Below are 12,194 nucleotides of genomic sequence, written 5' to 3' on the forward strand. Positions count from 1 at the left end.
AAGCGCTAATTTGGGCCAGGAGTGGGTTGGATACCAGACATCTTAATTTTATTGAGGCATAATTTAGAAATAGGAAGATCAGGAAGATTCCTCTGCTGCACAGCCTGACAAATGTGCACGGCCTGTAACCACCACTGTAATCTGGACACAGAACCTCCCGTCATTTCCAGAAGCGCTCTCCTAACCCGTTGCGGCCAGTGGGCTCCCTTCACCCCAGCACCCAGCAAGGACCAATCTGCTTTCTGTCCCTTTACGTTTGCCTTCTCTGGAACAACCTGGAGAAGGAGCCACGCAACCCAGGGTGGTCTTCTGTGTCCTTTTCACTTAGCATAATGCCTGTAAGGTTCACTGGAGTTGCTGAGTGTGGTTGCTGAGTTGATAGTCGGTCGTTTGTTCCCCCTTATCGCAGGGTTGTATCCACTGTATGGATCCAGCGCGGTGTTTCTTCATTCGCCTGTTGGTGGACCTTTGGGTTGTTCCCAGTTTGGGGCTATTAATGCATAAAGCAGCTATGAACCCTCACGCATGTGTCTTTTTGTGGACGTGTGCTTTTATTTCTTGGGTACGTACCTAGGAGTGGGATTGCAGGGTTTTGTGTGGGAAGCGTCTGCCTAACTTCGTGCAAAACCAGCCAGACTATTTTCCATCCGCGTCGCCTTGCGTTCCTGCCAGCAATACGTGAACATCCCAGCGCCCCGCACCCCTGTCCTTGCCAGCATTTGGTGATACCGTTCTTTTGGTCTTGCTGATTCCAGCGGGCATGTAGCGGTATCTTATTGTAGTTTCGATTTGCTTTTCCCAAAAGGCTGATGACATCGAGCACCTTTTCCTGTGCCTGTTTGCCATTCATGACATCCCATTTGAATACCTCATACCTTTCTAATTTCACTAGCAAATGGTTATTCTCAGATGGATTAATCTGCGAAGAACGTGTATCAAGTGCCTGCTACGTCACTTAATGCTAAGCGTTAAGTCTCGGGGGTAAAAGGGGCTCCGTCCACTTTTCTTTCTCCAAAAAACCGTTTATTGAGCACCTGCTACTCGTTAACTGCCGTGATGGCTGAAAAGATAAATGCCCTGGAAGCAGGTTGCAGAAAAACAGATAAGAGATGACAAGAAGGTTCAGGACTACAGCTCTCCCCGCAGTCCAAAAACACAGTGTTCTAGGAAACGTTTTGTGAGCCAAAATGGCCTAAAGCAAAGAAATAGTTATCGTTTCTTTATAATGAAAAAAATTTTGAGTGGTCCTGGGCCCACCCCCAAATCACCTTTCTCAGGCTTTTCTGAGACCTCAGGACACATCTTGCTAACAGATGCACGAAATAAACTGAGATAAAGCACAGATGCTCTCAGGCATAGCTCGGAGCTCTGGCAGCTTGACGCTGAGGTGATGAGTGTGGTTCCCAGGGAAGGAGCTGGGGGGCGCCGCTCGCTGCTCCGGGGGGCACATCCGCCCCAGACCGGCTCATCTCGCTGTGGCACTGATGCCGAATGCTATCTTGGCCTTTTACCTTTCGTCATGAAAGTGAACAATGCTGTTCAGATTTCTTTCAGTCAGTGGAAACAGGCACTTAATGTACGTCTTTTGGAAAAGCAGAGTGGCACAGCGCAAGCGTTGGAGGCACCGAAGAGAGAAGAGGCCGTCCCGGGAGGTTTCATGCAGGAGACAGGTCTTTGGTTGGGCCTCGTACGTAGGTGTCAGCAGGCAGGAAGGCTGCTCCTGGCCAGGGGAACGATGTTTGCAGGACGCGGGACTAAGAGGAAAGCCAGAAGGCGGCTGGCGGTGGGCGGGGCTAGAATTCAGGGTGTACCCTCTGGACTCAGTCTCGAGGGAGGGGGATCCCATAGCCAGAGGGCGGAGAAGAGTGCAGGCCTCTGATCTTGTGGTCAGGTCGGCGAGAGGTGGGGGCGGTTGGGGATCAGGTTAGACGTACCTGCAGCAGCCGCCTCCGGAACGCTGGGCATCCCACACTGGGACCTGCCATGGCCTCAGTCTCCAGCCTGTGGGAAGCTGCCTCTTTCAAGAGCCCTCGGTTGAGAGAAAGTGGACAGTGGGAATCAGGAGTAGATGACCGCGTCTTTATTCCCCCCTGAAAGAAAGCCCGGCTGCCGAGACGAATTGAGAGCATCTCAGTGTGTGTGTGTCGGGTTCACTGAGGCCTCTCGGCTGTGTGTGCGAGTGGGGGACGCCGTGCTCTACTTTTAGTAAATTCTACGTTAAAACCTTGGTGCTGAGTAGTAGAGGTACTCCTGCTCCCAGATGCCGGCCCCGTTCTTGGTGCCAGTCCAGCCAACCCTCCATCTGTGCTGCGAAGCGAGCGGGAAGCCCACGTTTCCCGGCGAAGGTTGTAACAAAGAGAGGCTCCCACCCGCACGCCCCACTGTGCTCCTGGGGCTCGAAGCAGGGCCCCGTGACAGGCCGTCCAGTGGCAGCCGGGGTAGAGATGCTTGTGAACAGGGGGACCACAGGTGCCTCAAGAACGCAGCTGCCGATGGCAGCCTCCCGCCAAGGGAAGTAGGACAGTCGACTTTCAGTGCAACTTCTGTCTTGTGTGTGTGTGTTTCACAAGTACCTACTGGTACTATGGCAAGTGCGGAAAAGCAAAAGACACACTATCCTCTCAAGTTCTACAGCTCTAGGCTAAAGAGAAAGAGACGAAACTACCTGGATTTCTGTCGCCCGAAGCTGTGCGGGCAGGTGGAGGCGCTGCTGCGATTTCTCTTTATGGAGGTTTTGACTTCGGTGCTTGTGTGTGTGTTATCCCACTCCTCACGCCCCAACATCCACTAGCCGGGAGAGTGGGAAGCATTCCTTGTGTTCCTTCTGTCTCCTCCTTGCAGAACCCAGCCGTTGCTGACATCTACACGGAGCATGCCCATCAGGTGGTGGTGGCCAAGTACGCGCCCAGCGGGTTCTACATCGCCTCTGGAGGTACCTGTGTGCGTGGGTGGCTCATGGATGCATGTGGTGGGGTCCGGGAGGCCCCCAGGCCAAACTGGGCTTCGGGCTTCGGAGGGTAGGGTGGTGGGAGGTGGGGGGGGGGTGGGAAAGGGGGGGCAGCAGGTGGAACCAGTGTGATTAGTTCCACTTGGGGCTGACAAGGGATGTAGAAGCCTCCAAAAAGCCCCATGGCAGACTTTGTTCCAGCTGGTTCCGGCTCCGAGGTCAGCAGAAATGCTCACTTGAGGCTGGCCAGAGGCCTTTGTGGGCAGCTGTATCATGATGTTTTGGAGCTCATTTTGTGTGTGTGTGTGCTTTCTGAATTGCAGCTTTGTCTCGTGTCACCTTTATTCATGAGCTGCTCCTTTCCCAGTCCCTCTCAATGCTGGCCTCAGGCAAGCGCTCTGGTCTGTGCCTTTGCTCTCTCTAGCCAGGCTTTTGTGTGGCTCTGTGGGAGGCTGGCTAAGCGGAGGGACAGAAAGATCTTTGCCACGTAGGATGCTTTGTTTACCCCGGGTCTTTGGGGTAGATCTTTGATGAGAAAGGGAGGCACAGAAGTTAGCGTGGCTTACCCGTGTCTCGCATTCATTCACTCACTCATTCGTTCCTATGCTCTACAAGATGCTTATGGCTGCCTTGCCTGTGCCCAGCCCTGTCTCCAGCCCCAGGGAGAGCCAGGCGAGTGGGCTGATGCGGGCCTGGGCCTTGTCAGCGTCCCCAGAGAACAACAGATGAAGGAATGGCTGGAAGAACTAACCAGCCAGGAGAGGAGGCTGGAGTTCATACACTCCGGGAGCCGTTTGGTCTGCACTGGGTCGCTCCCTGTCCCTGGAGGGTGTGCCCCTTAACTGACTGCGCAGGCTTCCTTGAGTAACTTACCTTCCTGGGCCTTGACGTTCTCTCCCAGAAACTGGACAGAGGATCCAGAGTAGCAATGGGTGTGAGAGGCCTACGATGGTCTTGCACTGGTGGCCACCTGACAGCGGGTGACCCAAGTGTCTGCCACTAAAAGTAGGACATGCCAGGGCAACAGGTGTGCTGGCTGATGGCAAATGCCGGCGGTCAGGGATGTGTGTGAAGGGCTCGGCCAGGAGTCTATCCCATAGTGGGCACTTAATGACGCTTGTGTTTAGATCTACTCCAAGGCTATCCGTAAACCTTTCATTTATTTGTTTTTATTTTTTCTTATTTTTTTTTAACGTTTATCTATTTTTGAGAGAGCGAGAGACAGAGCGTGAGTGGGGGAGGGGCAGAGAGAGAGGGAGACACAGAATCTGAAGCAGGCTCCAGGCTCTGAGCTGTCAGCACAGAGCCCGACACGGGGCTCAAACTCATGGACCGAGAGACCGTGACCTGAGCCATCCAGGCACCCCTCGTAAACCTTTGATTTATATTCCTTGATTTATTTTCGCCCTGCAGTTCCGCCCCCTGTTCCTGCTTGCCAGCAAAATACCTTTTCCTTGAAAGCCCCAGGATGTGGCCCTGGTGCCGAGAGCCACAGGTCCAGCCGCTGAATCACTTGGGAGCCCCGGGCGGGGTGCTGCACCGGCTGGAAATCTGGGCGCTTCAGACCCCAGCGCTGAATTGGTGAGGGAGGCTGGCCCAGAGACCGTGGCAAAGGACAGTCCACAGAAGTAAAGGATCGGTTTGATCTTGACTTTCTCGGAAAAGTGCCCTGACTTGGCAGAGGAACTGAGGGAGGTTTGGGCCGTGTGCAGATCAGGTGTTCCTGGGTGGAGATCACGTTTTCGTTTCTAGCCTGCTGCTCCCTTTAATCGAGTGCACACAAGGAAGCCTCCACTGCAGAGATTAGGTCCTGGGCTAAAAATAGTGTGGTCGTGTAGTAGGGTTTGGAGTGTGCAGGAGGGAGGCTGGGAAAGTGCGTGCTCTGGTTAACTGGGTTACCTGGAACCTGGGGTGCCCAGGTTCTGCAGGGGAGGGGCCTAGTACCCCGGGAGGCCTGCAGCTCGCTCCCAGATGGGGTTCTAGCTTTCTGCGGGACCTTTAGATTCCTGTAAGTCTGAATGGTCTGTGTCTGCTCAATGATCAAGCCTTCCGGAAGGCCTGAGTAAGGAGCCCATGGCAGAGGCTGAACCCCCAGCCCCAAAAAACACAGTCAGTCTCTGCCCTGGGGTTGATGTAGCCCACGGTCCCATGTTCTCAGTGCAGAGCCATTTCCAGGGCAGGCCCAGTCCCCTCCAGCAGTGTCTTCCTTGTGTAATTTTGATGCTGGCGGTCTGTGCCCCATGCTCAGTCCCTGGGGCACCCCCCGGGCTGTGAATCCCAGGCTGCAGAGTGGCGGGCATCCAGGAGAGGGCCCCATGCCTAGAGGAGAGGAGAGGAGAGGAGAGTTGCTCAAGTGAGGAACATAGAGGAGAGGCCTTGATGAAAGGCACTGAAGGGCCCTCACACTCCCTGCTCCCTGTCACCGCCCCCCCCCCGCCATGTTACTAAGCTGCTGGAGAGAGGGGGCAGGCTCACCCAGACTGCCCCCCTCAGTGCCCCCCTCTTACTGCCTGGAGCGGGAGACGCCTTCCAAGTGGCAGACAGCAGGCACTCTTTCCCCATCGTCTGTGGCCTCCTGCAGGTGTCCTGTATCCCAGGGAAGGTGTCTTTGCTGTGCCCTCAGCACTTAGCATGGGCTTGGGGCTCGTGGGCCCTTGAACAGTATCTCATGACTGCACAGGGTGCTGCCTGCCCCAGTTGGGCCTGAGCACCTGGCCTTCAAGTCCCACTGTCTCTTTTCTAGTCCCAGCTGCTTCCAGAAAGGATTAAATGTATGGAAGCAAGCTAAGGGTCTCTCAGTAGATGAACGGATACAGACAATGTGGCGTGTATATGTATGTGTATGTGTGTATATATATATATATGTGTATACACATATGTATATGCACATATGTATATATATACATACACACAGTGGAACATGACACGGTCATAAAAAGGATGAGACCGCGCCACTTGAGATACCACGGGAGGACCTAGAAGGTATTCTGCTAAGCAAAGCAGACTGAGAAGGAGAAATACCGTGTGATTCCTCTTAGGAGTGGAATCTTAAAAAAAGGATGAATTAACAAAAAGCAGAATCAGACCTATAAATACGGAGAACATGCTGGTGGTGGCTAGAGGGGAGGGGGTGGGGGTGGGAAAATGGGTGGAGGGGAGAGGGTCGGTCATACAGGCTTCCAGGTGTGGAGTAAGGAAGTCACGGGAACGAAAGGCACAGCTCGGGGAATATAGTCGGTGACGCTGCGATAACGACGTGTGGGGACAGAAGGTAGCTACTTGTGAGCACGGCGTAATGTGCAAACTTGTCGCATCCCTGAGTTGTACCCCTGAAAGTAACGTCACGTCGTCAGTTATACCGGACGAGCAGGGCCCGTGGGAGGCGGCTGGCGGTCTGGTGAGGGAGGCATGGGGCAAGCAGCTGGTGCCGGGCCTGGGAAGGAGCCTGAGCCGCCCAGGAAGCAGAGCCCAGGGAGGCGGGAAGGCTGGGTCTGTCCTGGTCGAGCGGGTGGGACACTGTCAGCCTCTGCTGCACTCAAGTGTAGATGCCGATTCTACACGACTCCGTAGAGCCCCCTGGACCGGCCTGGGCACAGCCGACCACAGCCTGGTGTGTGCATGAGTGTGTGCGCACGTGTGAGCGTGAGTGTCCGTCGTGCACACCTAGCCTCTGCTTTTTCCTTTCCTTTCCTGCTGGCTGCCTTGTTAGGGACGCCCCTGGCTGCAGGTCCCCTTTGCAGCTCACCTCGGCCAGGCAGCCTTCCCAGGCCTCGCCCAGAGAGCACCAGGTCCCCAGGACCCCCGCGTGGTGCTCCCCATGTGGAAGTCAGCTTCTCCCTGTCTGCCGCACGGGACTGTGGGCCCCTGGGGTTTGCTCATGGGTCAGGCTCTCCGGCAGCCTCCTGCGGAGCCTTAGTTCGCTGTGAAGTGATGACTAACTTGGTGACGGGACCCTGGCGGGGAAGGGAAGGATGTGCCGCTTCCCCTTCCAGGACCCTCGTGGGCCTCACACGGGGATCCGGCAGTACCCAAGTCGTCTGGGCTGTGGGCTGTGCCTTAGATGCCAGAGGGCGGCACGGGTGGAGTGGAGGGGAGCCCCGGTGGGGGCCACCGTGCGCGTCACGGCATGCATTAGCTCCACACAGCTGCACTCCTTGTCTGTGTGAGCACGGCCACTGCACGGGAGAGGTGGCCGTCACTAGTACTGTCACACTTTGGAAATGAAGAACTTCGGTCCCAAGCGTTAAGAAAGCTGCCTGAGACCCGTGCGCCGCTTGGATCCCCCTACGAGGAAACCACAGTCCCAGAACCAGACCGCTTCCTGATGCCTTGGAAGTGTGCCTCCGCGTGTCTCTGGGCGTTCTGATCCACACCCAGGGTGCGTCATCCAGGTGACTGCTGGCGCCCCCCAGAGACCCGGTAGTGGCCCTCACAGAGGCCACGGGCTCTGATTGACCGGTGGCGGGTTTTGCTTACCTGAGACACGTCCCTCCTCCCAGCAGCAGCCTCGGGCAACGCCAGCAAGCCTGGGAACCCTGGGCGGTGCTGTCCGGGCGTGCCCTGTGCCCACACGGCCCTGCCCCAGGGGTAAACATGGCTCTCGCAACCCCCTTGTGTCCACAGATGTATCTGGGAAGCTGAGGATCTGGGATACCACGCAGAAGGAGCACCTCTTAAAGTATGAGTATCAGCCTTTCGCTGGAAAGATCAAGGACATTGCTTGGACGGAAGACAGTAAGAGGATCGCAGTGGTCGGGGAAGGAAGGGAGAAGTGAGTCTCTGGCTTCGGCCCTCCCTGCCCGTGTCCCTTGGCTTTGCTTTCTTTCCGGGTGCCCCCGGTGGGAGGGGAGCAGTGACACCTGGGCCAGCTTGGACTCGTGTGGAGTCCCCCCGCGGCCCTGGTACCTTCTCTCTGTCTCTGACATCCGTGGCCCCTCACCTCCTGGAGCTCCAGCCGTCATGCCCACAGTCCAGGCTGCAGGAAACGAGAAGGTGAAAGAGTTACAGCTCTCAGGAGCGTTACTGGGGTCCCTCCCAGCATGCCATGGCCACACCTGGCTGCAGGGAGCTGTGCACCCCACCTGAGATGGTCACTTAACGAAGGAAGAGGGGGCAGGTGGCCCGCAGTGGCCACCGCGCTCACGGCTCTAGTGACCAGCGGGGTCGGTACCGCGACTCAGGTTTCTGACGCCGAGCGAGGTCAGGGTTCCCCCCAGGGCACCACGGCCACCGTCAAGCACTTGGAATTTGGCGGGCACACATCTCCCTACTCAGAGGCTATTTTTACTGCGTGTTCTGACAGGTATTAATTCTGCCATAACTTTTCCAGTCATCCTGTTGGTCTCAGCAATTCCGTTTTCATTCAGTCACACGTAGTAACCCCCACGGTACGTTTTTATCAGATGCCAGCTGAGCGCAGGACATCCTCGCCTTTCCAGCAGGGGTGGCGGCTGCTAAATATCTTGGTCCCGCCCAGTAAAACTGTTAGGAAACTGGTAAGCCATAGGGCTACTCCCCTGGCAGGTGTTTCTAAGGCACATTCCACATGGGAGGCCTGTCGGCCTCGACCATATAGACCGAATAGGGATTCCAGTCCCTTCCCAAAGGCACTTGCTCTCGGATTCTCCAGCAAATACTGTGCAGGGCTAAAACCATGGGAGGCCTTCAGCGTTGACTCCTTTAACGAGCGTGCGTGAAGTGTGGCCACGAGCACTGCCCACCCCCACCCCGAGCACTGGCCACTCAGCTGCCCACATCTCATTGACTGTCCCCAGGGTTGACTTTTTCCTGTGACTCCTCTCATTGGGTCAAGGTTTGGAGCCGTCTTCCTGTGGGACAGTGGCTCTTCTGTGGGCGAGATCACGGGACACAACAAAGTCATCAACAGCGTGGACATCAAGCAGAGCAGGCCGTACCGGCTGGCAACGGGCAGTGACGATAACTGTGCCGCGTTCTTTGAGGGGCCACCGTTCAAGTTCAAGTTCACAATCGGCGTAAGTGGACTTCCCCCTGGGGGTGGCTTGCACGCGAAACCAGCAGTCTAGACCTGCAGCTATGGCAGCTGGGTCGCAGGCACGTGCCATTAACGTCATGACGTGTTGACGCGTGGACGGAAGTGGAGTTTACAGGGGAACTTCACACACGAAGCGCGTGGGGCAGCACTCGAGCCCCCGGCCCGCCTAGTCCTGCGCTCAGGCCCGCCTGGATGCTTCCAGCAGGGAGGCGCTCGCCCCCGGAGAGGTGTATGTTTCTGGGGTTGCAGGGAGGGTGCGTCTCTGATGCCGTGTGGCCAGGTGAGCGTTCTGGCTGGAGGAGCCTTGTCAGAAAGGGGTGGCCCAGGCCTGGCTCTGGTGGTGCCAGCTTGTGACCTGCTGAGCCTCCCGAGCGGTCGAGGTGGCGAGCTTCCGGGGATACCTGGATTTGTCTCGTCTGGTGAGGTGATGAGGGCAGGGTCGCGGCTGGAACGTGACATGTGATGAAGAGAGTTAGATGCTTCGACTCTCAAAGACTCGTGCTCTAAATGCCTTAGCGGAGCATGTCCTAGCCCTGCACGTGCTCCCTGACTGCGACGAGGGTCTGAACCTAAGCCTCCCTTTTCCCGTCTGCAAGGTGGGTATGGAGGCATCGATACCAGAGCATTTTAACCATGAACTTTACTGCACAGCTGCCCGCGGGTCCAGAGCGGTTCCTTGCCCTACCTCATGGAGGATTAAATGAGAGAATGCCCTTAAAGAGACTCACTGGGGCCTGCTCTTAACTCCGGTGACTAACCACAGTGATTCATGGATAGCGGGCAGGGTGTGGCTAGAAAGGATGATGACACTTCCTCAGCAGGTCCCCCACAGGGCAGCACTGGGGCAGTGGGCGGAATTTGCTGTCGGACACTGAAGGGCTCTGCAGGGGTTCCTGCTGGTAGTGAAACAGGCTTCCATCCGTCCCCGGGGCCCTTGAGCAGGGCCTGGCCGGCTGCATGGGAAGCACAGCAAGGCTTTCTGTGCCCTGCAGAGCGTGCAGCTCGGAGGTCCCTTTGCAGCAGTCCGTGTGGCTGTCTCCTGTGACTGCTGCCTGGCTTGTAGGTGGTGGCGGCTTTGTTGAAGGCTGTGGCTCGAGGTCCGTGCTTCCTACGTGCAGGCGGACGTACCGTGGGATACAGGGTGAGCGGTGAGTGCTGAGTCAGATGGGGTCAGATAACTGAGCGTCCTGCCTCGCACCCAGGAGGGGAAGGAGGACGGAGACAGGAGGTTTCTGTGGCAACAGGAGGTCGTCCTAGCTCGTCTCGGTGAAGCTGTCCCTGCCCCCAGGTCCCCCCCTCCGCCTCCCCCGCTGTTTGATTTCACTTGGCTGTGATCTGGGCTCTGAGCTGGTGGGGCTCCCTTCCCCGCCCCGGGAGGGATGGTTTCCTCTTCGCAGATGGAGAGAAAACCCGGCAGGGAGCCGCTCAGTGGCAAGTAAGCGGAGCCAGGTTTTGAGTCCAGTCAGCTCGAGCCTGTGACTTCACCCCACTGCCAGCCTTCTCCACGTGCTCACTTGGGGCCTTGGCCAGAAGGCCCTTCCGTTCCGTTTTCCTTTCTAATCTGTAGAACACAGCCCTCGCCCCAACACCCTGGCCCGGGGGGGGGGGGGGGGTGGGGGGTCAGGTGCGGACGTTTGCCCAGAAAGGGCACACAGCTCGTCCCCACAGTCTGCCTGTGGAACCTGTCACCCGCGGGTTCTGCGTAAGGACCTGGGAGAGGTCAGAAGGGCTGTGGGCCGGGAATGGGGGGCACTGGGTGGCCGCCCAGCGCGGCAGCTGGCTGGCTCTGCGACCCTCGGGTGGGCGATTGGCATTCCGGGTCTCTTCAGGAGACGGATGGTGACGGCCCTCCTCCGCCGGCCCCGCCGAGCTGTGGGCGCACGTGAGCTGCTGGTGAACGTCTCCGTGTCCACGAGGAGTTCCTTGGGCTTCCGTTGGAGAAGATTCTAACAGGCTCAGTTGGCCTAGAGGGTAAAGGATGGGGAGAGCACTTGCCCCCCGCCCCCCCCGGGCACCCACCCAAAATGCCTTGTAAAGTGTTGACAGCTTTGTAGATGAGTCTGACTTGTGCACGTGTGTCTGCCCTGGAGCCTCAAAACCCCGGAGTAAAGCTGGAGTGGATGGCTGGCTGTCCACCCGTCCAGGCTCCAGCTTCTTGCCTTCTTCCTCTCGAGCACGTTTAAGGCCATGGGATAAGGGTGGGCACGTCGGGAGCACAGAGGAGCTGAGTTCCAGTTGCCCTGAGAAAGAGCAACCAAAGAGGTTGTGCTCTCAGTGTCAGCACGCACTGAAATAAGCCGACGGCGCTCATACCCGAGGGGAAGCGCGGGGGTTTCGAGACAAACCAGAGCGACCATACTCACTCACGTCAGACCACCTGCCCGTCCTGCTGGCCTGAGGAGGGGAATCAAATTGCTTTCCTTTTTTGTTCTCGAGTTTATTGGTTTAAACCAGCCGCTCATGTCGTACAGAGGGAGTATAGACTCCTGGTTCCTCCAGGCCTGAGTCCTGGATCAGCGTCAGCCACCCTCTGCTGAGCCCTCAGACTCTGGGTTCAGCGTTAGTGTTCCTTCACCTAAAACCGCAGCGAGCCCAGGAGGCTGTAGAAACACAGGGTGGGGGAACCTTCACCTGAATAGGCCCGGGCCCACCCATATTTCAGAGGCCGTGGGCCCCCCCGGCCCCCCGGGACCATAGGAGGCCGGGTGTAGGACAGAGGCTTTGGGCATCGCCGTCTCCGCCCCTGGCCCTGGCGTTCTGTGGGTAAAGGTAGAGGTTCCCTTTGAGGAGCTAAGAAAGAAGGGGCGGGTGGGCCCTTGCCCACTCCTCTGCCGCAGGCATGTCTTCCCCGCCAAGCGCGTCCCTGCAATGGATGCGTCTGGACGGGTGAGAACCGGCCCAGCTGAGCATCGTCCGCTGGCCTGCCGCGCCGATGCACCTGCCCGCTGGGGTGCTCCGCGAGTCTCTGCCCCCGCGCTTCCTCCTCCGTCCGGTGAGCAGGTTGGCCGCCCCGGGCCGACCGTGGACGCCCCTTCTGGAGCAGGCCCTTCGGAAGACTGCGTCCACATCCCGACCCGCTTCCAGGTGTTGTGGTCGCTAGGGCAGTTTGTCTAATTCAACGATTGCCGAACCGGCACTCCTGTGCCCCGGGCCTGCTTCCGCAGGCTGCGGCCGGCTGACCTGGAGGTGGAAACTTCCCGCCCGAGTGTGTGAGAGCGGAGGGAGCCCCTGCGG

At 57.7% G+C, this 12,194-nt stretch overlaps 1 protein-coding gene across 1 annotated transcript in view; it reads left to right on the forward strand.

The window, feature by feature from the left end:
- The window catches only part of WDR1 (WD repeat domain 1), a 43,869-nt gene that overhangs the window by 9,703 nt on the left and 21,972 nt on the right, over positions 1–12,194 (forward strand). Inside the window, exons 3-5 of the mRNA XM_042984932.1 lie at positions 2,842–2,932; positions 7,571–7,718; positions 8,760–8,940. Coding sequence (XP_042840866.1) covers positions 2,842–2,932; positions 7,571–7,718; positions 8,760–8,940 — 420 coding nt within the window. The remainder of the gene's footprint in view (positions 1–2,841; positions 2,933–7,570; positions 7,719–8,759; positions 8,941–12,194) is intronic.

The sequence above is a fragment of the Panthera tigris genome, chromosome B1 (assembly GCF_018350195.1).
Source record: "Panthera tigris isolate Pti1 chromosome B1, P.tigris_Pti1_mat1.1, whole genome shotgun sequence".
NCBI classification, from domain to species: domain Eukaryota; kingdom Metazoa; phylum Chordata; class Mammalia; order Carnivora; family Felidae; genus Panthera; species Panthera tigris.